The 27,740-nt window shown below is 53.7% G+C and overlaps 10 protein-coding genes across 10 annotated transcripts; 4 read left to right on the forward strand and 6 right to left on the reverse strand.

Annotated features, from left to right (window-relative positions):
* Positions 1-281: 281 nt before the first annotated feature.
* Positions 282-2,704, forward strand: J4E87_001452 (uncharacterized protein; the record flags this gene model as incomplete). The annotated part of the gene is made up of 3 exons (XM_049373096.1): positions 282-401; positions 596-817; positions 866-2,704. 3 exons carry the CDS (start codon positions 282-284, stop codon positions 2,702-2,704), a joined length of 2,181 nt encoding a protein of 726 aa, XP_049237754.1.
* A 546-nt stretch (positions 2,705-3,250) lies between these two features.
* On the forward strand, positions 3,251-5,854 carry J4E87_001453 (uncharacterized protein; the record flags this gene model as incomplete). Its single annotated transcript, XM_049373097.1, has 4 exons — positions 3,251-3,269; positions 3,360-3,475; positions 3,525-4,982; positions 5,030-5,854. The coding sequence occupies 4 exons, from the start codon at positions 3,251-3,253 to the stop codon at positions 5,852-5,854; spliced, it is 2,418 nt and encodes an 805-aa protein (XP_049237755.1).
* A 403-nt stretch (positions 5,855-6,257) lies between these two features.
* J4E87_001454 (uncharacterized protein) lies at positions 6,258-7,097 on the forward strand (the record flags this gene model as incomplete). Its single annotated transcript, XM_049373098.1, has 3 exons — positions 6,258-6,263; positions 6,827-6,915; positions 6,989-7,097. The coding sequence occupies 3 exons, from the start codon at positions 6,258-6,260 to the stop codon at positions 7,095-7,097; spliced, it is 204 nt and encodes a 67-aa protein (XP_049237756.1).
* A 1,403-nt stretch (positions 7,098-8,500) lies between these two features.
* RPL28 (60S ribosomal protein L28) lies at positions 8,501-9,057 on the reverse strand (the record flags this gene model as incomplete). The annotated part of the gene is made up of 3 exons (XM_049373099.1): positions 8,501-8,837; positions 8,896-8,954; positions 9,007-9,057. 3 exons carry the CDS (start codon positions 9,055-9,057, stop codon positions 8,501-8,503), a joined length of 447 nt encoding a protein of 148 aa, XP_049237757.1.
* A 337-nt stretch (positions 9,058-9,394) lies between these two features.
* J4E87_001456 (uncharacterized protein) lies at positions 9,395-12,513 on the reverse strand (the record flags this gene model as incomplete). Its single annotated transcript, XM_049373100.1, has 2 exons — positions 9,395-9,478; positions 9,532-12,513. The coding sequence occupies 2 exons, from the start codon at positions 12,511-12,513 to the stop codon at positions 9,395-9,397; spliced, it is 3,066 nt and encodes a 1,021-aa protein (XP_049237758.1).
* A 603-nt stretch (positions 12,514-13,116) lies between these two features.
* Positions 13,117-13,784, reverse strand: APS2 (AP-2 complex subunit sigma; the record flags this gene model as incomplete). Its single annotated transcript, XM_049373101.1, has 4 exons — positions 13,117-13,449; positions 13,554-13,583; positions 13,641-13,680; positions 13,750-13,784. 4 exons carry the CDS (start codon positions 13,782-13,784, stop codon positions 13,117-13,119), a joined length of 438 nt encoding a protein of 145 aa, XP_049237759.1.
* A 2,981-nt stretch (positions 13,785-16,765) lies between these two features.
* On the reverse strand, positions 16,766-18,513 carry J4E87_001458 (uncharacterized protein; the record flags this gene model as incomplete). Its single annotated transcript, XM_049373102.1, has 4 exons — positions 16,766-17,334; positions 17,387-17,978; positions 18,029-18,357; positions 18,444-18,513. 4 exons carry the CDS (start codon positions 18,511-18,513, stop codon positions 16,766-16,768), a joined length of 1,560 nt encoding a protein of 519 aa, XP_049237760.1.
* A 2,722-nt stretch (positions 18,514-21,235) lies between these two features.
* On the reverse strand, positions 21,236-22,067 carry J4E87_001459 (uncharacterized protein; the record flags this gene model as incomplete). Its single annotated transcript, XM_049373103.1, has 2 exons — positions 21,236-21,904; positions 21,978-22,067. 2 exons carry the CDS (start codon positions 22,065-22,067, stop codon positions 21,236-21,238), a joined length of 759 nt encoding a protein of 252 aa, XP_049237761.1.
* A 387-nt stretch (positions 22,068-22,454) lies between these two features.
* On the reverse strand, positions 22,455-23,841 carry J4E87_001460 (uncharacterized protein; the record flags this gene model as incomplete). Its single annotated transcript, XM_049373104.1, has 3 exons — positions 22,455-22,848; positions 22,904-23,613; positions 23,668-23,841. The coding sequence occupies 3 exons, from the start codon at positions 23,839-23,841 to the stop codon at positions 22,455-22,457; spliced, it is 1,278 nt and encodes a 425-aa protein (XP_049237762.1).
* Positions 23,842-25,106: 1,265 nt separating this feature from the next.
* J4E87_001461 (uncharacterized protein) lies at positions 25,107-26,264 on the forward strand (the record flags this gene model as incomplete). Its single annotated transcript, XM_049373105.1, has 1 exon — positions 25,107-26,264. One exon carries the CDS (start codon positions 25,107-25,109, stop codon positions 26,262-26,264), a length of 1,158 nt encoding a protein of 385 aa, XP_049237763.1.
* Between the last annotated feature and the right edge of the window lie 1,476 nt (positions 26,265-27,740).

A 27,740-nucleotide genomic window follows, 5' to 3' on the forward strand; every position in this document is an offset into this window, starting at 1 on the left:
TGACATGAAGGCGAGACCTCTCAACGGTGATGTCATGGCAGGATTGCAGGCCCTGGCTGGGTCGAAAAGAAGTGGATGCGATGGGCAGAGGAAATTATTTCCATCGTTGGCCGGGAATGTCAAGCTTCCTAGACGCGTGACTAGCCGGGGTCACAGGCGATCGGCATCCTTGCCCAGGAGTGGGGCTCCAGCGAGCGGAAAGGCCGACCGAAGTCGACACTCCACCAGCGCGACTATCCGGCCCAGACAGACCTCTGACGACTTTCCTCCGAGCTTCGACCATGGACGAGCTCAAGGACACGCACAACTCCAACGCGCCAAATGGGTTTATGCAAGACACGCCGCCAAGAGCCGACGTCGATGAGATCCTGAGACGGAAGCGGAAGGCGCGAGAGTACAAGGTACGCCGTTGAGATGATGCGCTATCGATGCAGCGATGGAGAAGAGGAGGCTTTTGGGTGCGAGGGGCTTTAGTATGGGCAAGTTGGAAGAGAGGCCTCTCTGCATTGCCGAATTGGGCTACAGGACCCGGCGCATCCAGCACGGCAGGAGCTACTGCCCCACGAACATGCGCTGACGCTCTACTCCCCTACAGGCCTGCTATCCGTGTCGACAGCGCAAGGTCAAGTGCGACCAGAACGTCCCCTGCAAGACATGCGTCGTCCGCGAACATCCCGAGCTATGTACCTACCACCCGCCCAGCGAGTCGCACCCGCCCGCGAAACGAATCAACCTCGGACTTGGGCAGAATAACGGCCATGACTTCTCCAATGGCCTGGTTCACATACATGGCGGCACCGTCACGCTGCCCCGAGAGGTGCGCACACATATGACAGGAGGAATGGCTGTATACTGACCGTAGCAGGACTGGGAACGCATCTGCGGGAAGCTGCAGCAGGCTGAGAAGTCGCTCAGTGATTTGAAGAATGCCGTCGGCAGCGTTGCGGAGATACCACCACCCATGAACGGCTTCTCTCCTGCTGATGGATCTGGGAACACGCCTTTGGCCGCGGCAGCGCCCATGGACGGCGAGCACAGCCACGTCAGAACCCAAGGAATACACACGCGCAACGACATCACCGGCCAAACGATACACATCGGACCCAGCTCAGTACCAGCACTCGTCATGGCGTTAGGGAGGGGGGATACACAATGGGCGCCGGGCGTGCAAGATCTCCTGGGCAAGAAGAGCATGCTGCCTATATTTGGCCTGGACAACGAGAGCGCTACATACCCCTTCGTCGACCTTTGGGGGCTACCACACGGATCAATAGCGCGCGCCCACGAGCTTGCCAACGCATTACCGAGCGACTCTGAATGCCTGAGTTTCTTCCGCAGCTATCGCGAAACCGCGCACGCCGTATACCCCGCCGTTGCCGACATCGAGGCCATCGAATCTGATCTTCTGCTCTTCCTGATCAACCGCGCCAGCTCACAGGGTACGAACGGCATCACGGATCAGCAAATATATGGGAAAGACTTTCACTGGATAGGGATGGTCTTTGCTATACTAGCTTCAGGATGCCAATGCTCGAGCCTGTCACGAAAAGAGAGGGAGTTGACATCGCAGGTCTACGTCTGCTGCAGCTTCGAGTGCCTGCGGTTCACCAATTTCTTATCGCACGCGACCATCGAGAACATACAGACCCTTCTTATCCTTGGAAACGTCATATCAAATAACATGAACGCCGGAGTTGCTTGGAGTCTGATGGGGTTGACAGTCCGCCTCTCGCAGACCCTAGGACTGCACCGACAGTGTCCTCCGTCAACGCCAGTGCAGCAAAGGGTCATTCGGAGCAAGACATGGTGGGCGCTTCTTTGGCAGGACTCGCTGCTGTCTGTGTCCTATGACAGAGCGTCGTCGACCACGACCATTGACCATACTGTACCCATGAGTCAACATACAGCGCCGGGGACGAGGACATACGTCGAGAGTATGTACCGATTGTGCAAAGTGGGCCTGGACATAGTGCGCGAGCGTCAACGGCCACAAAACTCACATGACGCCCTGATACGGATCACTGAACATCGCAACGAACTCCAGGAAATCATGATTGATGCCGCAGACTACCTCAAAGACTCGAGAAGATGCAGGTCGATGCGCGATCAGCTCGAACACTGGGCGCTGTACCTGCACATATCGTACGTCACATCTGAGCTGTGTCGGCCAGCCATCAGCCCTGCCACCGTCAATCTCGATCTTTCCAAGACACTGCGCAAGACATGCATCGACAGTCTCACCAACACGGTCGAAGCATTTCTCGGTCTGCAAAACATGACACCGTTTGCTACCCGTTCCTGGTCTGCTGTGCATCGCTCCTTGAGCTCTGCCCTACTGCTTGGTATCCTCGGCGAACACAACCGCAACGAACGGGCGCGTAGTCTACTGCAGAACGTAATCCAAGTCCTTACAGATGTCACAAAAGATGTCGATCCTGCCGAGCTCGCCACGCCCATTACGCGATCCGTCTCAGCTCTCGAGCGGCTGCTGAGAATCACCACGACTCACAACCGCAAGCCAAGTGAAGCAGGCTCACAGGCGTCCCCCACGATGCACGTCTTCACCGCACAGGACATCAACAATGCCCTCAACGGAGATGCCGAGAACATGTTCTCGCAGTCGCCATTGCTTGGCTTGGATCTTGACTCCTCACCGTATGCGCTTATGGAGAGCATCGTGTGGGGTGCGCAGAAATCACCGTGAGAAAATGAGGAGTGTGGAGAGTAGTCGGAAAGTAAAACAAAAGTCATGATACCCAGATGTGAGAGCGACGTAGCGCTGTCGAATGAAAAAGTCGAAACAACAATCAGGCTGCCATCATCATTCAAAGACCAAGCAGTTTGACTGCCTTCCAACCTGCTGCCTAATTGCGCAGAATGACAGATATTAATGCCGTTAGGAGGGAGGCGATTATTGGACCATGTGTTTCTGAGAACAAGTTTCATATCGCGAGTGATGATTTGGCCCGTAGTCCAGCGGCCGCTAAGTAGTAGTTTCAACTGAATGTAATGCGCTGAGAGGTTCTCTTGGTACCCACCTTGTCCGCGTCGAGTGAAAGCTTGCTGTCAGCCCTACCCATGACGTCGCTAAGCGAGGCGGCTGCGAGTGTTTGCCTAGACCCTGCATCATCATCAGAACCCGTGCAAACGACCCCAGCCGTCACCTAGATGGACTTGAGCGAGCGCCTTTCCTCTGAGCTTAAATGAAGGCTTAGCTCTTGCGTCGCCCCGCCACTCAGCAGTCGCCGCCATGTTCATGCTCCGAAACCGTAAGTCGAGCTTTGTTTGCCATGTTTCTCCTTCCCGAGCCGCTGCCCCTCCCCCTCCGTTGCTGCGACGACACTAACCTGTACCACCAGTCAGTAAATTTGTCTTTGGCGACAGCTCCAAGGAAACCATCGTCGAGATTGCCCAGGGTCAGCTTTACCTCGTCCGACCCCGCTCTGTCAAGGGATACTCGGAGCTTATATTCAAGGTACGCAAGCCCGTGATCCTGGACTGCATATGCATTAACGGCCTAGTAGGACGCTGCAGCTACCATCCGCCGCACCGGGCAGGAGTTCCAGTACCAGCTCGTCATCCAGCGCGCATACGAGGAAGGCGAGGAGGATCTCCTAGCGGAAGAAAACGAAGACGCGGCACTTGACGCGCTTGCAGGCGACAAGGACGAAAAGACGTTCCTGCTCGACGAAGACCTCCAGTTCCGCGACGACGTCCGCTCCACCGGCGAGAAGATCTTTGCGTGGCGCGACCTCAGCGGCGACGTCGACGACCTCTGGGAGTTTGTGTGCGACCCGTCAGTCAAGCCCGAGACCGCCTCTTTGTTTGAGCGCGTGGCCTTGCAGTGCCAGTACGAGAGGAAGTTCCGGAGAAGCCACGAGCACGCGACCGAGGACGACCTCGCTGCCCTAGCCTACTACGAGGAGCCCATCCCCGACGCGAGCCCCATCGCAAGCCCGACCCTTTCCAACGCCCGCGCCCTGCCCGTCGAGCCCCCCACTACCGAAGAGCTATTCCCCAATACAACGAAGGAAAAGATGGCCAAGAAGGTTGCAGGAAAGGGCACTGTCCCGGAGCAGGAGGATGCTACCGCCGCGCCGCCCTCTGCCGCCCAGCCTCAGGCGCTTGAGACCCTGGTCGAAGGAGACGCGGAGCTTCACCTCTTCGACTTCCCCTCTGGCACCTTCATGAAACAAGACGACAAAGTCAGTGTCACGGTTACCGAGATTGGCGACTGGAACTACTGGCTACACATTGCTGGCGAAGAGCGCGAGTGGCTGGGACAGCCCATCGTTGAAGACATCAACCCCGTCTTCAACTACGAATACAAGTCTTTTATCTTCAACCACTACCTTGACGACGGCTCGGCGTACTCATGGCTATTGAAGTTCAAGGATCAGGACGAGCTCGAGAACATTCAGCAAGGTGTGATGCAAGCCCTCTGGGAGCACCTGAACAAGGTCAAATGGGGCAAGGCAAAGGACACCGATCGAGAGTACGTCTTAGAGGCCTTCCAGGACTTGACTATGGAGGATGCGCCAGACGAGGAGCCAGAAGAGGAAGAAGAAGAGGACGAGGAAGAATACGAGAGCACCAACGAGCAGCGGAGCGAACACTACGACTCTGACGAGTCTGAAGATGACGTCGAGACTGGTCCCACCGATGGAGACCAGAACTCACAGCTGGCGGTTGGCTACAAACACGACAGATCCTTCGTTGTGCGTGGAAACAAAATCGGTGTTTTCAAGCATACCCCGGAGAACCAGCTGCAGTTCTCCACAACCATCTCCAACATCAAGACACCGGGAGGCAAGGCTTTCAACCCGAACAAGGTCATGTTGCACCAGCAGGATCGTGACATGATTCTTCAGAACTTGGAGAATCCAAACAACCTTTACCGGATGGATCTTGAGACTGGTACCGTTGTAGATGAGTGGAAGGTGCACGACGACATTCCCGTCAAGGTCTTTGCACCGGAGAACGTATGTATATATTCACTAACACCTGATCGTAAGCTGACATGTCGCAGAAATTCGCCCAGATGAGCGGCGAGCAGACCTTCCTGGGTCTCTCCGACAACGCGCTCTACCGCGTCGATCCACGTTTGGCCGGTAACAAGCTTGTCGACGACCAGCTCAAGCAGTATGCTACCAAGAACGCATTCTCCGCCGCTGCGACTACCGAAAAGGGACACATTGCTGTTGCGTCCGAGAAGGGAGACATCCGCCTGTTTGACAGGCTCGGCATCAACGCAAAGACCCTCATCCCCGCGCTCGGTGACCCAATCATCGGCATGGACGTCTCGGCCGACGGTCGCTGGGTCCTCGCCACCACGCGAACCTACCTCCTCCTCATCGACGCCCTCCAAAAAGGCGGCAAGAACGACGGCAAACTCGGTTTCGAAAAGTCCTTTGCCAAAGACGACAAGCCCCAACCCCGCCGTCTCGCCCTCACACCCGCCCACGTCGCCCAATTCCAACACGAAACCAAAGCACCCATCTCCTTCACCACCGCCCGCTTCAACACGGGTCTCGACGACAAGGAAACCACCATCATCAGTGCCACCGGTCCCTTCATCGTTACTTGGAGTATGAAGAAGGTGTTGGCTAACCGCAAGGATCCTTACAATATCAAGCGCTACTCTGAAGAAGTGAAGGCTGATAACTTCAAGTTTGGATCTGACAAGAACCTTATTGTTGCGCTGCCGAATGAGGTCGATATGGTGGCTAAGCGCGCGTTGCAGCGGCCGACCCGCGAGAGTATCGCTATGCCGAGTCGGGTTGGGGCGGGCAGGAAGAGTGGGGTTAGAGGCAGCTATCTTGGTAGGAACGAGATTGTGAATAGCCCGTACTAGGGTTGTGAATCGCCTCACGCTTTGGCGCCTTTTTCAGCGTGGTATGGGTGTGCAGTCTGGTCTGGTGGTGGTTGCGGTCATCATCTTGCGCGGCGTCGGCGTTGTGTTAATCTTTCTTTCTTTCTTCTTCTTCGACGAGCTACGGATGCTGTGACGATGGGATGCGAGTAGCTGGTTTCCTATATGATTCCCCTTTTTAGATCGAGACTGGAAATGGCACGTGGGTTTATTGTAATTTGCGTTGTTGGTGATGTGGTTGAAGATGATGTATCGTTTTGTTGGTTGTAGGGATGGTCCGGTCGCCTACGACTTCTGGGTTCCAACATGCACAAGAGCTGTGCCGCATATCCTTCCACCTTCAACCCCTCGACCTTTTACTTCTAGGAAGATAGCCAATCCCAGGATGAGTGTTCGTTCTCGACGCCCGGCCGCCCAGGTCGATTCGACATCTCACACCCAGGTACGCATGTATTTACCGCATATGTGAACATCAAGGCTGATAGCCGCAAGACCACGCCTCGTGATCAAGCAGGAAAGGAGCAACGAATTTCCTTGCTGACGTGGAATGATATACGTAAGATCAGTCGATTTAGATTCAAGTTTTAACAGCTGATCGATACTGTAGCGAGTTGGTACCAGTACATTCATCATTGGCCTTATCCGTCATCGACATGCGCTCATTAGTATCAGGGACAATGAGTACATTCTATCAGGCTACAGGTAATACTCCTGAGCCCCCCTTAACGAGGACGGCTTCTAACAAGACCGATACACAGGCCCGTCTCAAACTCCTACGTGCAGTCCTTTCGCAGCATCCTCAATCTCCACAACGAAACAGGTAAGCCATCACACAGTACAACACCTACAAAAGACGAACTGACTAACCCCTCTCCAGCAAACATACTCTCACATCTCATCGGCTCAGCACTATTCTTTACTCTCCCCATCCCCATATACTTTTCCCTGCAGCAGCCAAAATACGCCACAGCAACCACATCCGACATGATCGTCTTCTCAACCTTCTTCCTCGGTGTCGGCATCTGCTTTGCACTGTCCGCAACGTAAGTCCTTCATCACACATTGACTTCCAACGTTACTAGCGCCTAGGAAGTGACTACTAACACACAACCCCAGTTTCCACATCATCGCCAACCACAGCGAAACCGTCCACGTCTTCGGTAACCAGCTCGACTACGTACGTAACCCAACACCCAATCCCCACCAATCCCACCACAGCCACTAACTACCTCAGCTCGGCATAATAATACTAATGTGGGGTTCCACCATCCCAAGTGTATACTACGGTTTCTACTGTTCCCCCCACCTACAAATAACATACTACACTCTCGTATCCGTCTTAGCAGGAGCCTGTATCTACGCAACGCTGCACCCAGCTTTCCGTCGCCGGAAGTATCGTGCGTACCGCGCGGCGATGTATGCGGGTCTTGGTTTCTCGTTCGTTATTCCTGTTGTGCATGGTTTACTGGAGTTCGGTGTGGAGATGCAGATGGGGAGGATGAGTTTGGATTGGATGGTGGTGATGGCGGTGTGTAATCTTAGTGGTGGTGGAGTGTACGCTCTGAGAGTAGGTCCATGTGTCCTGGTATTGTTTTATGCGAAAGAAAAGGAATGGGGAACTGACCACATACAGATCCCAGAGAAATGGTATCCGTACCGGTTTGATGTTTGGGGTTCGAGTCACCAGATTATGCATTGCTTGGTTGTTTGTGCTGGTGTCGCGCATTTGTGCGGTCTGCTGAGGGCATTCGACCATGTTCATGGGCATGGAAATGTTTGTGCGGTGTAACGAGTGATACGTTGTTATACACATAGCACTCAACGCACACATCCAGCGTGTCAATCAGCAGCTTAGATAGGTTCTTCAGGAGCACGTTCCGATTCCCATGCAGCGCGCTGATGATGGTAAGGTAATGTAAGTGCAAATCGAAGCGGTTGATGAACTTTGGTTTGCGGAGGATGTACGCAGATGCCGTGTTGGGGTAGTTGCAGCGCAGTGTTAAATGCTCTGGGCGAGCGGGTTCAGACACGGAGGAGAGTGAGACGTTCAAAATTTGAATGAGTGATGTTTGATTGCTGTTTGATACAAACTGACGAGCACGCCCGAACGACGGTCACGCTATCGTGATGAGTTTGTGCTTAGGATGTAGCTAGAGGTCACGATCGCAGGCGCATATTTGATGCGATAGGATGTTTCAAGTCGATGTAATTGAATCGACGCAAGCGCTTGAAGCGCAGAATGCGTTGTCTGGATGACAGTCGTTCAGATCAAGAAGTTAGTACCACAGAATTTTCACCTCACAGCACGCAGCGCCATAACATCACGACATCACGGAGGCAGCCATGCGATAGCACAGCGATGCCGAACCACATCCACGCATAGCATGGACGGGATAGCCAAAGGCCCAAGGTTTGTTCAGGAACGGTCATATTGTCTATGAAACATTCCTCAGCCACCACGCTGACGCAAGTCAACGCAGACCCGTTTGTAGGGTAACTGCGGACTTGAAGATCCATCCCAATCATTGCCGTTATGGTATCCTTTTGTATCATTCCGAGACGCCGTTTCATGCACAATCGTGTTGTGTGAGTGATGGTTGATCGTATCGCATCGTATCGTTCTGGCGCTTATGCGACGAGCTGAACGACACCACCAGCCTCCTTGATCTTCTTCTCAGCCTCAGCGGAGACGTAGCGGGCGCGGACGACGATGGGGACGGCGGGCAGACGACCCTTTCCGAGGACCTTGGAGTAACCGTAGTCGAGGAGGTTGAGGACGGGGGCGTTGCCGGACTTGTTGGCGAGGTACTCGGCGCGCTTCTCGGCGGGGATGAGCGACCAGAGCTTGTCGAGGTTGATGACGGGCTTCCAGAAGAGGTTCTGCATCTTGTGGAAGTACCTCATACCAACCTTACCGAAGTAACCGGGATGGTACTTGTCGATGTTGGTCTGGTGGTGGTGCTGACTAGAATAACGAAGTCAGTGTTTGTTCCACATGCATTTCGTACACGGATAGTACTCACCCACCGGCCATACCACGACCACCGGGATGCTTCCTGTGCTTTCCGACACGTCCGTGACCCTGGATGCCGAGTTAGCACTATACAAAAGGGCTTCGCGGGATGATAACTTACGGCGGAGACGTGACCGCGGTGCTTGCGGGTCTTGGTTAGGCGGGTAGGCATCTTTGCGTCGTGATGCTGTGGGTTAGTTGTCGAGCGAAAGTTCGATCGAGGGACGGCGCTGGCGATTTTCTTCGTTGAGCGGAAAAGCTAAGCGAGGTGCGCTAGTGGCGGTCACGTGCGGGATCCTTGTCGCATCGTTGCATCGCCTCATCGTTGCGGCCTCGCATCCTCGGGGGCCGGGAACATCAAGGTGCGCAGGATAAAGGCATGATGGGAGAAATGTTGGGTTCGATATAATACGTGGGTGTCGTCTTTCAGTAGTAATACTCCGCCGGTTCCCCGCTATCGCTATGCAATACAGACTCCATCCATCAACGTCGCTGATTCTTGTACTACCCTACCCCCAATACGGTGTCCGCAGGCCCACGAAAGTCGAGCCAACACCATCACCCGAGTCCTCCTTCTTGCGCTGTCCAGCAAGCTATTCAAAGTCAGCAATCGCGTTCCGAACAAACACCATCAGATGCCAAGTACCTCTAACTGAATATGCCTATGCACATGCACAAGCCAATCCACATAACTCTGCGCCTCATTATTCCGATCCTCATACAACAGCCTCGCAAACTCGTATTCCGCACCATCCAGACCCTGTCGTGCAAGCTGGATAGTAAGCGCCTTGGACGCCCTCGTACCCTCCAGATACTGCAGTATATTCCTGACTTGGGCGTTGAGATGGGTTTCGAGGACGGGGAGGGTAGATTGGAAGGGATCGAGCGCTTTTAGACTGTTGTTGCCTTCGCCGAAGAGGTCTTCGAGGAGGTTGGGTGAGACTTGGGTGTGCAGCCATAGGAGGCAGACTTGGCCGTTGTCGACGATGTAGGCGCCGCCTTCTTCGACTTTGGAGAAGGAGGCTCGGATGTTTTCTGGCATTACGAGATGGCCCTTTTCGTTTGCGAAACCGTCGCGAGCGTCGAGGTTGTGGATTGCGATGATGCGGGGGTAGAGGTATAGCGACATCTCCAGTGGGCCCATCGACTTGATCATGCGCATGTCGTGGACTCTTCGGTCGGTGGGCTCTTTGCCACCCTTGAAGGCTCTTGACTTGATCAGTCCGAGAATATACATGCCGAACTCCTTCAGGTTCTCTGGGAGCACGAGCTGTCCGGGAGGGTTGTTGCCGGTGAAGTTCTTCCTGTAGCCAGCAAGAATGTCAACAGTCTTCTCCGTCAAGGCTCCCCTAATCTCCTTGAGGTTCTTCTCTGTCATGCGAGCGGCAGCTTCCTTGGCGATGATGTTTACGACGGCATCCTGATCGACAAACTTCATGCATTCACCAGTGTTCGGACTAACGCTGGCCACGATGTTCGTGCACCGCACTCGCCGCTCACCGTTGGCTGCCGTGTATAGTAGCGCACTCTGGAAGTGAGCATCAAGCTTCGGATCCAGCTTGCCATCGTAGCTGAACATGACACCGATAGCCTTGTCAGCGTCAATGACTCCGAACTCTAGATCGGCGCCAAAAGTATGGTGGTAGAAGTTTCCGTGATAGGCAGAGACCTGCAGGCCATTTGAGCAGCGAACCTTCATCAGCGCTTGATATCCGGTTTCTCGCGTGACTGTGTGCTGGATCTCCTTGGATAATTTCAGGATATCCCTTGGCGCATGGAAGTTGGGGTAGTAGAAGACTTCTCCACCTGTTACAGCGGAAACGTGGCCGATGGTCGCAATGTCGAGGTACCCTCCACTGGGCGCAGCAAGGAAAAAGTCCACACCAATTCCATTCTGCACCATCTTCTCAGCAACCTTCTTGAACCCAGGATGCTCAGTCTGAAGAAGCTTCTTCTCAGCATCGGTGTTGTGTACGTTGTTGTCCTCACGTAGCATCAGCCGACCAGGACCCCAAGTCGGAAGCGCAGCCAAAGAGCACACAATCTTTCCGCCTGTAGCTGACAATGCTGCCACGGCAGAGTTTAAGCAAGGTAATAACGCTGGCTCTGGATTCTTGACTTCAGAAAACATGGTCGGTAGCTGTGCGAGAAGCGATGTGATGACGCTCTTGCACTCCACGGGGTCGACGAACAAGCCTTCGCTGAAGGGTAGGAAGGGATCTTCAAGGTCAGACATGACGAGCATTTGAGCGCTCGTCAAGCTGGCGTTGAGGTTGTAAAAGTGCATCTCCTTGTCGTATGTGACGATGCCCACTTTAGCACTCTTTGGTATCCGAGTTGTAGTCTCGGCGCCCTCTGTCTCTGCTTCTTCGCCATAGAGCGCTTTCATGATGCCTTCACAGAAGCCATGGAGGAAACCACGGTTTACAGCCTCGGCGGTCACATCGACAAGGAACAACCACCGTAGACCGACAGGCTCTTTCGACCAGTATTCCTTGGGTACGAGGAAGTCGACAGTGCCCAAAGTGAGCTCCGGCCGTTGTAGTCTGTCTATCCGGACGCCAGACTGATCGGTAGGCGCAAAGTATTCGCCGGGAACGTCGCCCGGGTATGTACACAGGTTGCACACGACCTTGTTTCCGCCGGCCTTGAACTGCATGAATGGATTGATGTACGCGCGACACCTTGCACATCTTGGTGGACCGGACTCGCCAAAGTCCAATACGGGTATAGCTTGCTCGCCTTCTTGTTGAGCAGCCAGCGGCTGCAAGACCATACCAAGCGGTAACGAAGTCGCAGCAAGGGCTTGCGCAGTGAGGGGAATGTTGTTCATAGTCAACCGTGCGAACTTAGGTGAGGAGTTGCCCTGGTCAAAGGCTACGAAGGGGACCGTGGCGGGAGGCGGTAGGTGGTGCTCCATAGTCGGGTATACGTTTTCTAGGTAGTACTTCGCCGGCGCATCGCGCGACTTCGGTATGCTGGGAATCTGCTCGGGATCTACACGTCCTTGAGCTGATCCAACCGCCGCTCCTCCACTCTGATGTGGTGCTGCTGGTGTTCTCGCAGCGTACTGCATAGGTGAAGCCTGCGATCCAGGACTGAAGATAGGGTTTACGGGTGCGGGAAACTGGCTCATGGCGGGAGTGATCTGGGGCTCCATCCATTGCGCTCCTCCGACTTGAGGCGAATTTTGGTATTGTGTAGGTGTGCCATTCTGCGGCGCTCCGTTGAACGCCGGTGAACTCCCTCCAGGTCCCTCGATATTATGATATGCATGTCTGTTCTTCTTCTTGTGCTTGGGTTGTGCCGCTTGATCCATACCCAGCCCAACTGCTCCCATTTGCCCCGCGAGGTTGTTCACATCTTGATCGCCCTGGTACTGAGGTTGGCCCTGCAGCGCCGACTGGTCAGGGAAATAACCTTCTTGCTGGACTGGCGTGCCATAATGCGCTGGTGTGCCGGCGTACTGATTTGGAGGCTGGGCCATGGCCGGGCTGCCCGTCTGTTGGTAGCCAGGAGGGCCCGCAGCGACTTGTGGGCGCCATTTGTTGGGCTCGTCTGGCCTGCCGGGTCCATTCGGGTTTGGAGAGCCCGTGCCGAGGGCGTGGTATGCGGCGAACTCAGACATGGTCGCGGCGCGGGGATGTTGCGGTGGATTCGACGGACGGGACGATTCGAGGCGGGTCAGGCGTGTGGCGGAGGAACAACGGGGCGCGGAATGATGTTAGAGATGTTCATTTCATGGGGCGAGCATGCTGGGGGGATTTGGGCACAGGCGAAGGGACAGTTCGCGAAGAACCAAGATTGATGATGTGGCTATTTTCTAGACCTCTGCTTCCATCATAAGAGCGCGTCCGTGCGCGCCCTCACATGCAAGAACGACAGGGTGCAATCACTCGCGTGTTACCGAATGTAGAAGCAGGACAGATATGCGTGAACGATGTGTTTGCAGGAATCGCTAGGATTTGCAGGCAGTTCTCCGTGCTGTCCTTCCGGCCAAATATTGGTACCGAACCAGCCTCGAAGTATATCAACCCACCATGGGGTTACTGGCGCCACAGATACTCGCGCAAGCCCTCTCAGCGCGGCTATATACGTAACTCTGTTGTGTGCCCTTAGCAGCTCATAGCTACTGACCTCGTTCCTCTTATTCGACCCCGAGGTGCCCGTCGAAGCAGCCTCGCGGCATGATGCGACCATGTAATTCATGTAGTGTATTCTTCTCGCCCTCCTACTCCAGCTTATCCAAATGCGCCAACCTCGTCAGCACAACCTGTTTACTCGTCTCCTCAATCTCTCCCGCCAAAAACACCTCATCCAGTATCGCGTACACTTTGTAGAAGTTGAATACCAAATCCAGTTCACACACGTTCCCGAAGAAGGCATCTAGCACTTCGACGAAGAAGTGTATGGCTTCCAGATAGGCGAGTTCGTTGTCGTTTGTGTCGACGCAGGCGCAGAAGAAGAGGCCGGCGTAGCGGCGGTACACGATCTTGGACATGTTGCGGAACTCGACGAAGTTGGATTGGTGTTTTTGGTCGCGCGGGGCGATGAGGCGGTGGACCTGGTGGAAGGTTTAGTCATATTCGGAGGTCGGAAGGCGGTGGGTTCGAGGGTAGGTTTCGTGGGAGTGGTGGATGGATGGGTAGGAAGGAGGGTATAGCATACCTCACCCTTTAACTTGACTTTCTCTTCATCCTACACAATCATTAGCTACTGCAACCTCTCTCAATATATTTCTGAATCTCAACTCACACTGTACGGCGCATACCACTTCGCCAATCTTGTCTTCCCTCTACACTCCATTAGCATCCGATACAACTTCCTTCATGCCAGACCTCCCACCACGAACATTCCAACTTACTGCCTGTTCTGAATGAGGATGAACGAGAGCACCATCTTCGCAATGATGCCTCGGTGTATCAGACTCGGCGCGCTGTGAGAGAGAAGTGCTGATGTAACAAGGACGGCGCCGCGGCGTTCAGGGCGCGACTTCCCGTGAAGGAAGTTGGCTCGTGCGTCGACGGTCAGGCACAGGCGCATCCCTGCAGGAACGTGGGCGCTGGCGGACCTGGGACGGAAGTGCCACTTTTAGCCGCAGGAAATCCTCACGTTGGGTTTCTTTCCTCCATAGAAGTGAGCTAAGAGCCATTTGCTTTTTGCTACTGCTTCAGCATTTACGACAAAATCATATATTGATCAATTAAAGCAGGCTGGCGAACCAAGTAAAAGATATCTCACACAGAACACCCCCTGCTCCTCACCCGACACAACGGCGCAAACCCCTCCACCACCATATCCTCATCATCCAAATTAACCTGATCTTCCATCCTCTCTTCCACATTCCCCATGACCACATGCCCCGTCTCAGCATATCTCTTATCAACCGAGCCATTCATTCTAGACCTCGACTTCACACGCCGATACCGCCTTCTGCTCACCAACGCCTTCAGCGAGTCCACTGCTGACGAAGAAGAAGACGAGGATTCGGCTTGCGACGACGAAGATGAGAGCGAACTACTCGCATCATCCAGAATCGCAGGATCCCCACTCCCCATAACAACATCGCCATCACCATCTCTCATCGCTGCCAACGATTCCACATCCCCACCCCCTCCTCCTTCTCCCTCCCCCCTCTCCCCAAAACTCTTCAGCGGACTCCCACCCCGTTCCCCAGCACCCTTCCTCCGCTCCGCACTCGCTCTTAATGCAGTCCAAAGATTCGTCTTGACATCTTTCTTCCTCGCAATAGTCTCATTAGTCTCACTACAGTCCCCTGGTTTGAGGATACCCTCCGGCAACGTGTTGATGATGGGAATGATAGGAGCAGTCAGTGTAGGCATAGTGTTGTTGTTGGCGCCTTCGTTATTGCAACTGGGGAAGACAGAGTCGACGGGTGTGTGAATGCCGAATTTCTTACCCCAGCGGCATTCGGAGGGGTAGTCGCATGTGTTCCAGCAGTCTTGCTGCTTCTCTGCTACTGCCACTTTATTCGAGCCGTTGATGTTGATGGTTGTTCCTGTATATGTTCTGCTACTGTGTTTCGGTCCGTCCCTCCTCCACCGCCCAATTGTCTTCCAGCCTTCGTAGTCGAATTCACTCGGACAAGCACGATGTTGCCGCGCTTTCCGTGAGTTGCTTGATTTCCGCCAGGACTTTATGGTGGTGCTGCCGCTGCAGAAATGGTGCCCGTCTTCGAGACAGCGGCGCGTTACGCCGAGACGATAGTTGTGGTGGCATTGGTGGCATTTCCACATCCATGGTAAGGGACTTGATGGTGCGTCATCTTCAGGTGTTGGATAGCCGGGAGGGGTTTGTGGAGTTGGTCTGTGGGCTTGCTGGCGGAAGGGAAGAGGAGGTGTAAGAGGTGTTCGCGGCGAGAATGGCGATGGTGGGATGGAGAGAAATGAGGATTTGAAGGGTGTTGCGAAGATTTGGAGAGAGTCTTTTGCTTTTCTTCCTGGCATTCTGAAGCCCTTAGTAGGATTTCTTTACGCAAAGGGAGAGTTCGTCGTGATATCGACCACTGACGTTGGAATTTCTCATCCTACACGTGTACCTACTTTTTCTACAGACATCCCTAACATCAGCCTCTGTCGCCTCCTGAGCTGCACTACTTCTTTGAGCATTTCCCACGAGGCGTTGTTACGAGCGTTGACACAAGCTGCGTTCAACAGCGGCCTTTGTCATCGTAGCCAAGCCCTACACGAGACTGGTCTTGTGCAAGATCCCGAGCCAGATCCTTTGTCCTACTTATTCGCCCCAAACATCTTCTGTCTCGATTACGAGCACTCTTTCCCGAGATCTCTTTGTTCGCATGTGTTTGCGGGTACCATCACTCACCTATTAACGTGTTTCATCTAGTCACTCCCGCAGCTCGTCCAATGACATCATCACGATCTTGATTCTCGTGTTTATAATCCTGTCACGAAACATCGCGATGCCAAAAGTTTGCATCGGATGTTCTCACGTGCTGCACAGCCTCCCCCACACGCACCCGCCTCACCGGTACACCCAGAGATAAGGTCCATCCAACGGCGCCAGCGCGTCTGCCAGATCGGCGAGGTATGGTAGTTCCCGCTTTCCATCCCAACACTCTTGTTCGCGATCGAGGCCACTGGATCGCTAAGAAAGGAGAGCCAATATACTTGGCTTGAGAGTAGGCTGCGCATGCAAGCACCACCTGGGCAGTCATTTCACGTCCGCAGATGATAGACGTAGCGCCTACGTGGTGCGGGTCTTTCATACGCCGCTGGGTGTTGAGATAAGACCCCGTCACCGCATCTCAGCACATCGACATCACAATGCGCGATAGAGATACACATCTTCGATATCTACGGTAAAAGGCTGCGTCGTTCATGCATCGTGCAGATGTCAAGCCCACTTCAGTGGTAGCGTCGGTGGTAGCGTTGGAGGACTGACATCATCTTGCTTGCGCAAATCTGGGGTTCACAGTCTGGAGGAGCGGGAAAAGATAAGGAAGTGAGGAGAGTAGGCTTGGCGTCGTTGTGTATTCAGTTTGATTCGTCGAATGGGGGAGGTTGATCGAGCTTAGCATGATAAGAAAAGGCTGGGCGGGTGTCGGTAATATTGGATGTGTTGGTATAGGGTTAGGTGAGTATGGAGCGATTTGGAATACACATGGGGAATTGCCAGATGGGAGCGATAATGATGTTTGATGTATCCATTCTCGAATTATGTACAATACATGAGATCTAAGGAAAAAACTTTAATACAATCATCTAAATGTATATGTCAAAAAGCACAGCTCAAAGACGCGCGGGTGGAGCAGCGCAAGGTGGTATCTCGAAACGGGTAATGACTCAAAAAAGTCGCAAGCAACAAATCCAAATCAGCAATGCGCAGCAGCAAGGAAAAGCCTAAGTTTGAACCTGCTTCTCGTGCTCGGAGCCCATGGCCATCGCGTGCCTGTCGCCCGCAATGCCCGTGTGCTCGTGGCCTGAGCTGTGTTCCGATGGTGCCTTGCCCTCGAGCATCTGGCTGTGCTGGGGGATGCCGTGGCGCTCGCCTTGGGGTACCGAGTGCTCGCCGTCGATGGGCTCGCCCTTAGCAGGAGTCCATGCGAGGTAGTCACGGCGGACCTCGACGTAGTCGTAGGCGAACTCGCCGAGCTGGTCGTCGTCCATACCGAGGAGCTCTGCTTCCTCAGATGCGCGCAGCTTGAGGCCGGGGATCTTGTCGATGACGAAGGCGAGGATGGCGCTGACGACGAAGGAGTAGGCGGTTACAGCGACGATGTAGGCGATTTGCTTGTAGATCGCGGCGGGCTCGCCGGTGATGGCACCAGCGGTAAGGCCGTTGTTGACACCGTCCAGTCCGATGATGTAGTCGGCACCGAAGATTCCGTTGAAGAAGAGACCCCACATTCCAGCGACACCGTGCTCAGCGAAGACATCGAGAGAATCGTCGATCTTGATCCAGAACTTGACTAGATAGGTGTTAGCGAGCTGTTCGCGGAAAGTTTTTGACAAGGTACATACTCTTGGTGGCAAAGTTAGCAACGATACCGGTGGTAATACCGAGGATGACGCTGGCCCATGGAGGCAAGAAACCGGAAGCGGGAGTAGCAGCGACAAGTCCGGAGATGACACCTGAGCACCATCCGACCATGGACCACTTGCGAGCAAGGCGCCAATCGAGGAGAACCCAAGTCATGGCGGCGAACATGGCGGTAAGGTTGCTGTTCCAGCATGCCATGACAGCACGGAGGTTGGCGCCGAAAGCGGAACCACCGTTGAAGCCCAACCAGCCGAACCACAGGAAGACGGTTCCGAGGGTGATCAAGGAGACATTGTGAGGGCGGAAGTTGAGCATCATCTTCTCCTGGCGACGTCCGAGGATCATGGAGTAGGCGAGGGCTGTGCAACCGGAGACAATCTCGACGGGACCACCACCGGCGTAGTCAAGTCCACCCCATGCGAAGAACCAGCCGTTTGCGTTCCAGGCCCAGTATGCGACGGGGCAGTATACGATCGTGGCCCAGAGCCAGATGAAGACCATCATGGGGATTAAGCGACCGCGCTCAGCAACGCAACCGACGACAATGGCAGCAGTGACAGCGCAGAATTGCATCTGAGATGTGTTAGTTCGTTGACATCAATTAATGACAATGTTTGCCGTACCTGGTAGAAAGAGTACAGCAGCTCTGGGATCAAAGGACTACCGGGGCTAGGATGAGCCAGAACGCCCTTGAGACCGAACTTGTCGAGGTTTCCGATGAAGCCGTTTGTCGAGGGCCCGAAAGCAAGCGAGTATCCCCAGAAGTACCATTGGAAGGTGATGACGGAGGCGGAGAACATGCAGGCCCAGATGAGGGAGAGGGCGGACTTTCTGCGAGCAAGACCGGAGTAGAGGAATGCGAGACCGGGCACCATGATCATCACCATGGCCGAGGCCACGAGGATGTAGGCCTGGTCACCCGCAGAGAACCATTGGTTCAAGTTCTCGGTGACTGATGTTCATGTTAGCCTTCTGTCGCACACGATGCGGATGTTGCGCTCGGCACGTGCGCAATGGTACTTTGGAGCTTGTACTCACCAGAGTCACCACCAGTGATATCATCGGTGCCATTGAACTGCGCCGGAGGGCCGACCCACGAGTACGACATGGTGAGGGAAGTCCTAGGGGATTGTCGGGGTACTAAGGAGATCTGGGGTCCTTAAGTACTATGGGGAAAGGGAGGACGGTTCCACGGTAGGGCCTGTGGAAGAAAAGAGAAGGGATCAAAAGCTGGATCGGTGCCAGTAATATAAGCTGCTACAGGGAGATTCCGGAAGCCCTACTGTAGATTACGGTAGATGCGCCGGGACCTTTATGGGTGGAACTTGCTGTACTACTCTTATCTATCCTGGTCCACGGGCCATCACTCGAGGCAAAATAGACGAGGGTACATCACCCACAGCCGCGACCGTCGTGGGGTTCGCGTTAGATCCAGCCATGGAGCTTTGTTCTTTTTCTGCCGCGATTGATCGGAGCTGCGTCATTGCTGTCTCTAACGATCTAACGCCTTATCTCGCCGGCTCGCTGCTCTGCAAACATGTGACGACGAAGCGGACGTGATAAGGCGCAACGCCCACCCACACCGGCGGCCACGTCGCGTCAGCTTGTAGGGACAGGCCTCGCACGGCGCCTCTCACCACGGGCTCAACACGAATTCGCATAACGATTGCAGGCAACGCCAGTTTCATCCGGGGCGGAAGGCTTGGCGAGTGGGTGGTCGAGGTTGCGTGTGTCAATTGCATTTCTGGCCAGAGATAAGAGAACCGCGTCGCCCAATCAGCTGCCGCCTCGGAGATCGAGCGCGCTAGCTGCTTTGGGTGCCGCATCTTCGCCGGCCGTCGCGACGCGTTCTCTCCAACGCCACCCCGTCCCTGGCCATGTGTTTATGCGATTCACGTACGTTGTGTGCGATAAGACGACCACGGCGGTTTGCTGCCATCCTCCTCGTGTCTAGTGCATCTCACCCCAGGTCTCGCGACATCGAGGCACCGCAGTCGGGCGAACATCGGGCGCCCAACGACCATTCGACACCCAATCTTTTGGGTTTTTAGGTCTTGCCGTTGCGACACGGCGCTACTGAGCGCACGCCCTGCAGAAGGCCCGCGGCGTGCAAAATCCGGCTGTGGTTGAGCAGATCGAGACACCCGTCCGACCGGCCATCGTCTGTGGTTCTTCAACTGACCGCGGCCACTGTCGTACCGTATCTTACCGCATCCAGTAACGAGTCTCCACAAGGGCAGCAGCTAACCTCGTCAAACGCCCAAACTGGGACTATTTTCGAACCAGCTCAGAGTTATTTCCAACGAGCCAGGCAACATGCCGGAGCGCGAAGATTGTGAGACCCTGGTTCCCGATGCCCGTGTCCGCATACTCTGAGGCGAGCTCGACCTGGATACGCCTGCCAGCAGCTTACTCTGAGAGTGGGAGGCATCTCAGAAGCAATCAAACCTTCGTCTTTCTTTGCATCTACGCGCTGACACGAAACAACATCAAAGGCATGACCAGCTGAAGCCGTTGTGTTCTTTTGCACCACGACCCGTGCGGCGTGGCATGCAGTAGAGCTCAGCTGCATGTCAGCCTCCCGTACCCGTCCGGCAACCCTTGGCGGCAAACTGTCGCGAAAGCATGTGAGTGTCCCCAGAAGCGAGGCGGTGGGTCTCAAGGCCGCCGTGGTGGGCTCGTGGAGAGGTCGATACTGTGGCACACGTCTGGCGTGGGGAAACTGGAATTGGACACAACAGCATCGTTGGCTCGCACGCGACCAGCCACTTTCCACATATTTCGCATCCTTGATTGGCATTCCGCGCCATCTTTATTGACGGGTGGGATTGTACTTGTTTATCTCGACGTATCGCATGTTGTGCAATTCAAGCACGTTTCGTAGGATGCGAAAACCCGCCGGCCCAATGGCTGCGCTCCGAAGCCGGAGCCCTGACTACGCGTTTGGAGTAACCTGGAAGCGGATCATTGGTGCATCGCGCCCTATCAATTCTCCGACGGGCTTGTCTTGCTGACTCTAGAGTGGATGTCTTGTACAGATAGCTTGGTGTAAGAGCGAGTCAGCTTGGCTACTCTTTCTGTTCCTTCATTGACGTGTGCCTCTTCACTACCATGCTGGGCAATACTGTTGGCGGGACGGGAGTTCGACTAGAGACGGCGACCTGTGGCAGACGACGCAGCAAGTGCGCCACCGGTGCTGTCATTGTTTATCCACTCGAGATCCACGGATCGGTCGATTTGCTTGGTACCTGAGCGTGGCTGGGAACAGTCGCAAACCTTACATCGTTCAAAACTGTCTTCAGAGCACACCTCACGCCCTGTTCAGCGTCCTTCATGAACTTGTGCAACGGAAGTAAGCTTGCGGTTGCTCAAAGCTCATCCGTCAGACTAGCGACAGCAAACACGCCGAAGATATACACAGTGCACAACGTATACGTCGCACAAAAGTCGAACGAGTGTCGACGTAGCACATGCGACATGCGAGTCTCACGATCGTTCCACCGCTCTTTGCGACGCCGTTCCCGTGGAACACTGCAGAGATGAGAACGTCAAGAATAGAAAGTCGTTGTTCCAACCGGCCATGCATATGGTTTTCCTAGTGAAGCTCTATGCGGTCAGCTTACAATACCGCCGGAATTGACAATCCCAAGCCTGAAACTGTAAGCGTCTATAACACCGAGAACGCATGTTCCTCTACGAATAAGACATTCCCCTCATAGTCACAATAGACTCTTCGGAACTTCTCAGCGCAACGCACCATTCCCCCTTCACACATGCCTACTTCAACCCTGCTCAACAACCCTCCCCTTCCCGACTAATCACACCCTCCCCTACACAGAAGACCCCCCATCAATCGAAATATTCTGCCCCGTAATACTCCTACTAAGCGCCAGCACCCTAACCTGCTCCGCACAATCCTCCACCGTCGCCAACCTCTTCAACTTGGTATTTTGTATCGCCGCCTCCCTTTTCTTCTCCGGAAACTTGAGTCCCCACTCCGTAAGCAACATACCAGGACTAATACTATTCACCCTAATCCGCGGCGCAAGAATAACAGCCAAGCTCTTCGCAAGATGTATCTGCGCCGCTTTCGTTACAGCATACGGCACGCTACTCCCACTCGGCTTGACACCCGCTACACTTGCTGTGGAGATGAATGTGCCTTCGGTGGAGGCTAAGGCGTCTTTTGCGGCGTAGGCGAGCCACATGTGTGTTTTTACGTTCATGGTGAAGCACTTGTCCCAGTCTTCGTCGTTTACTTGCTGTTCGATGTCCGTGAAGGTGGTCATGCGCGTCCAGCCGGCGTTTGAGACGACGACGTCGAGGCGGCCCATTGTTGAGATGGTTTCTTGGACGAGGTTTTGGACGGAGGGTTTCGAGGACATGTCGGCTTGGATGAGGTGGAAGCGTGGGTTGGATTCGGAAGAGGGGCCTGGGATGGTGGAGAGCTCTTTCATGAGGGTGTTGGCTCGCTCGGAGTTTGAAGAGTAGTTTATTACCTGGGTATGTTAGTTGCTGTACTTAGTCGCGGTGTATGCTAAACATGTGACCGAAGGGTATCCATATACATACTACACGGAAGTCTGGTGCAAATACGCGTGCTATCTGCGCGCCCAGACCTGCTGAGCTCGCAGTAATGAGTGCAACTTTTGTGGTCGCCATTGTGAATTCTTGGGAGTATGAGAAGACGATAGTAAAGTGGGATGATGCTATATGTAGTGGAGAGCAACTGCTCCATATGTATCACCGCGGGGTGGACGCGGGGTTCCGCCATTGGATGCGGGTGCGGAACCATTCCGATGTGGACCCCTCCACCTCTCTTTGTTCTCTCATGTCTTCCGCTCTACTTCTTCATCTCAGCGCAGATATGGATGGGACATGCCGTCACGATCGATGCTTCTCATAAGTCTTCCAAGCTTCTTTTCTCTTTGAGCGCTACTGCATCCTACTCATGGAAATCCAAGCGCCTTACACACCTGAACGAAGCTCGTCATCGCATCACAGCTCACCTAGAGAGTCTTCTCTGTCTCAGCCAACACACCCAGTCCATCAGCGAGAGAACACACATCCCATCCTTCTCGCTCTCAACTCATCTCTTGTACTCCGCATCTCGGCATCACCCTTCCCCACGAGCTCCATAGGACCAAGTTCGTGAATTCGATATCCTCCTGGATGATATCGTTCGTCGCCTGGGACGACACCCCCAACAAGTCGCAGTAGCAAAGCGTTTGGACCCCACCTCTTCATGAACGACGGCTTGACGTACCACGGCCTGTCAATGTATTGACCAGCATTGGCGTAGCCAGTGCGCTCGTCGATCTCTGTGAACCAGTCCGGGCGTAGGAAGTACGGACGGGGGAGGAAGAAGTTTCGGAGCAAGAACTTGCGAATCTCGACCAATGTTTCTAGACCTTGGTAGTAGATGGCAGGGGGTTGCGGTATGCTGGTAGTGGTCAGTAACGTGGGTCAAGTAAGTGAGAGCTCCATCTTCCACTCACTTCATCGCTTTTCGTAAGCGCGGCTCGAGTAATATATGTGCTATGGTAAAGCTGAAAGGCTTGAGAGCGGAAGGTACGTTGAACAAGGCGACATCGAAGGTTCCACGACCAAGGGTCGCGTTTGTTTCAGCAGGCACCATGTTCTGAGCTTCGTATGCCAAACTCCATGATTCTACCTCCTCGAGCCAATGGAATCCGTCGCGCCATCCTTGGCCCGCAGAAGGTAGAGTGTCGTATGATATCTTCATCGCCTCACCCATATCCTTCCAGTAAACACCCATAGCACATCTCTCAAAGTCCGTCACAGTTCGCCATTCGTATCTGGCAGTCCACCTGATAGGTTCAAGAACGAATAGGCTGAGCGTATACAACATATCGTCATTGGATATCTTCCCCGCTTTGATATACCGACTATGAAGGTAGTTCATACGCGCTATGCCACTGATGGCGCGTTCAGAATCAGGTCTGTTGATAATCGCCTCGGTCATAATGGTAGCAGTATCAGCAGCTCGTTTCGATGCTGTTTCCGGGCAGGATAGTTGTCCTGTTGCGACAAGCAGCTTCGAAATACTGGGGATGCCATAGGTTTTGAAGAGGGCGAAGAATGTGGATGTGTGGAACACGATTGGGAATTCGAGTTCAGTAAGAGAAACGTGTACTGAATGCGCATCTTTGAGTGTCATTCGGCTCCATGATGAGCGGTCGGGGTACTAGGCTGTTTGTCAGCCTTGCGGAAGTGGGAGTGTTGATAGTATTGCTTTTACATCCAAGCGGTGAGTGAGGCCATCGCGACGCCTATACCGGAGAGCGCGAACGAGAAGCCAGTAGGCACTGAGAACGCTGAGTATCCAGAAACTAAGACTTGATGGAAGACGCAGGGTATCTGTGTGACTTGACGACGTCGAGTTCGTGGTTTGAACTGTGTATATTTCTGACATTGCAGCTTGATTCTGTGGATCAATACCAGACGCGGCTGAGTTTGAGGAAGCTGAGGTTGACATTGCAAATGATGTTCAGCCGTACTTAACTAAGTACGGTAGCGGTTGGTGCACTTGTGGGCGGAGGCTGAGGCACAGTCGCGCTATGCCATTCTAGGTAAAGTGGCACGCCGTGCGTTCCCACTGTGCGTCCTCAGGGTCCGTCCGCGGACTGCGATTGCATCATGTACGACGGCAATTGTTTCCCGTAGAACACAAAACCTTTAAATATCCACGCTCGGCCGCTGCGATTAGAGGTGGTGACTCATTCCTATCTGAGGACTTAATTCACCCTCCGTTTCGTCAATCATATCTAGAACGCGACATGCGATGTGTAGATTTCGATTATCGTTTATAGTAATGCCTTCCGTACCCAGATATCCTTCTTAGTCCTCGCCAGGACATCTTCTTTTTTCCCCGCGCCTCACACGTAGTGAAGGTAAGATGTGGCGGCTGACTACAACCTCGCAAGGGTCGACCTTTCGTTCCTTCCAATAAGTTGACCTTCCAGGAAGGATAATCAGACCTCCACCTCCACTTTTCGTCCTCAGTTGTGTCCTCTATCTCGACACCCGCATAGTCCCCCGCTCCGATTACGATGTTGTTAGCAGACGAGTTCCCGGTACACGAGGAACGTTTAGACCCGCGGCCACCAACGAACAGTCTAGATCGCAAGCTACCAGCGATAGCGCGCCCATCCAGCCATCGGGCCTGAGCGCATAAACCAAAGATAATTCCAGACAAAATCTACGCCCGATCTCACCGGTTTTGCTCAGCTCATCGATCCGTCACGGTCTATTGGACGCAGCATTCGCGGGGTGCAGTGAAGGACGATCAGGCTGACCAACGGGATCACCGAAGCCACAAGGCTGAGAATGCTGTCGAACTGACAACTCATGAGTGCATACAAACCCCGCGTCTTGTAATAAGTGACAGCGCATGTGTTTTGAGCCTCATTTTGGGAGAAGTTGTCGTGATGGGTTAAAGGGAAGTGTTTCGTCTGGATTCTCGCAGGTATCAGCAGGCGTCTTTTGGTGTTAGCACAACATGTCTGTTAGCGATAACTCTACCTTGGATGTGTCGCATGACAATGATGGTTTGGGTGGATACGCGTATGGCACGGGAGACTTAGCAGTCAGTCCTGAAGAGGTCTCGTAAGTTACACATCTCCACCGAGTTTCAGTATGGCGCTGATAGTGTCTTACAGCCCCTATGCAACCACGCAGATGGTGTCGCTGGAAGTCGGGCCAGAAGCGACCCGCTTCCTCGTCCACGACAGCGTCTTGAGCCGAAGCGAGGTTCTTGCCGCAAAGTCCTATCCATTGGCCTTTGTCAAGCAATCCGTACTTCTCCCAGAGCTGGATCTGAACACAGCGCACACTCTGGTACACTACCTATATACCGGCAAATACCAGAGCCTCAACACATCGGCGTCATCTGACAAGGTCATTCCCGAAGTCTACAAGCTTGGTGCGGGTGTGTACTGCGCTGCCGCTCGCTACAAGCTACCAGGTCTGGCTGAGCTGGCTCAAAACAAGCTGAAGTCCCTCGACGAAGAGATGAGCATCTTCGATATCCTCACTGTAGCGAGAGACCACGCATTTCCTTTACTACCGGAGGATGACTTGTGGTATCCGAGCTATATCGAGCAATCGCTCAACAATGCCATGGCGGACGATCCAGAGCCGTTCCGCAAGCCGGACTTCATTACGACGGTGGAGGGCAACAGCAGGCTTCTACAGCTCGTCTGGAAGACTGTCATGAGTAACTACGCTCGAGCGCCAGCGACACCGGTGGTCAATAACGAGGAAGCCACTACTCCAACAGCTGAGCTCGTGCCGGAGATCAACGAGTCGGTCGGTGGCGAAGCCGATGTCGCTACAATCGCGCCACCCAAAGTTGAAGACAAAGAAGAGCCAACAGCGACACCAGTGTCGGCGCCTGTTCCAAAGGACAATGTTACTGAAGCCGCGGTTGTGAACGACGCGATCAGTTCGAAGCCTACTGAAGAAGCCGCTGCGAAGTCTGAAGAAGTTCAACCAGTAGAAAAGCCAGCAACGCTTGAGCCCTTCACGGACGAGCTGGACTTCAAGTCCTCAAAAACGTACCAGCAGATGGGCAACAGAAAGCCAGAACCAGTCAATACCAATGATACAGTCTCAGAGACGACCAAAGCTCCTGTTCACGTACGATCAGACTCGGTGATGCAGGCCGAGCAGCCTGTGGTAACTCCCACCGATGAGAAGACGAACATCGATGGTGTTGCGCAAGCGGGAGATGGATTTGAGCCTCTACCGATGGACTTGGGATCAAACAAAAGCAAAAAGAGCAAGAACAAGAAGGCCAAGAAGTCGAAGCCGGCTGCTATCGAGCCTGTCGAGTAGGATCGGAAGATGTGAAGGGTCGGTCATGAAGAGCATGTGTAGCTTAGTGTTAGCAGATCTCAAGACTCTGTTGCACAAGTGTCAAACTGCTCAACCAATTACTACTCTTGAGCTCACACATTTTATGTAGTCATGATCATAACTGCGGTTCAGAGGCAGCTGTAAGCAGGTGAGACCAGTGGCGTAGACGTGCTCTTGTTCTGATGAAATGCTCGAGGTAAACATATCGTGATGAGCAAGATCCAGTCAGAGCTTGACGCTACAATTACCTGAGTCCGGATGGTGATGTGGCTGGGAAGGCCCGTCATGCGTCATCGGATTAGCCAGAGCGCACGCACAGACCTGAGCGCGCTAAAATGGCCCCTCCCTTCTCCTCACCTTCGCCCATTCTGATGATGTCCGTCCTCAACGCGATCGCACCAGGTCACCAAATTTTCGCTCGCATACTGAATGTCTCATCCAAACTTAACCACACACCTGAATGGCCTCTGACTGCTGAAAATGGAGCTTAACTGAACATGCTGGCCTACAAGGCTTGAGAAGCGGCACAACAAAGTCCTCTAGCCTTGCTGGCATTGCGTCATATACAGCAGCAAGGTGAGTGTCTCACCACGTAGGTAGGATGTGCGACTCACAACAACAGATCCATTTGAAGATTATGCATATCACAACTAACGTCTAAAAATGTCTATGAAGAAGGAGACCCGATCATCACTATCCCGCGCTTCACCGCACTCCAACTAACTGCGACCTGTTGTAAAAGCTCGAACCGACGCAACGTGTCGTATAGTCTGTCACTGCTCAGGCTCTACCCTTCGCCAACCCAGGTGTTCTGCATTGTCACCGAGACCCACCATTGATCCGACTTGAAGATCGCGACAACCCAGGTCCACGTCTCATTCGAATAATCGATGTATATATATTCTGCTGATCTCGCCGAACGTCTGCCATGCCGACCCAGCCGGATCTCGTTGACCTAATTCGGATCACAGCGAGTTCTTCATCTGTATGATATCAGGAGGTGTCATGATCAAACTGCTACTTCGTTCACGTACCATTCATGAGTAATCTCCGCCATCTTGACGCTGACCAGCGATTAGATCTTTTCAGGCGGCGCTTGCATACCATGCCTGTGACGGACAGTAGCACCATGATGAACAAGCTGACGATAGCAATTATAGCTTCTTTAGACCACGATTGCTCTCCATGGATAATATCTGTTGGTGGTGCCACTGGACAAAGTCAGCATCTTGAGGGCATACAGGGCATTGCCATATCTGTAGAGTACGCAGAGCAGCATTCTTTATACGAAATTGACGAGCTCAGTAAGAGGGAGCCATCTGCACGTACTCTCTGTCTCCTTCCACAATGATGGAAGAAACTGTCCCTACACTTGGCGAAAGTGACTGAAGTGGGAACAGAGGTGATGTTCAGAGAAGTTGTTTTTTATGGGTCTGGTGATAATCAAAGAAGCTG

Source organism: Alternaria ethzedia (genome assembly GCF_023757985.1).
Source record: "Alternaria ethzedia strain BMP 0044 chromosome Unknown scaffold_2, whole genome shotgun sequence".
In the NCBI taxonomy this organism is placed as follows: Eukaryota; Fungi; Ascomycota; class Dothideomycetes; order Pleosporales; family Pleosporaceae; genus Alternaria; species Alternaria ethzedia.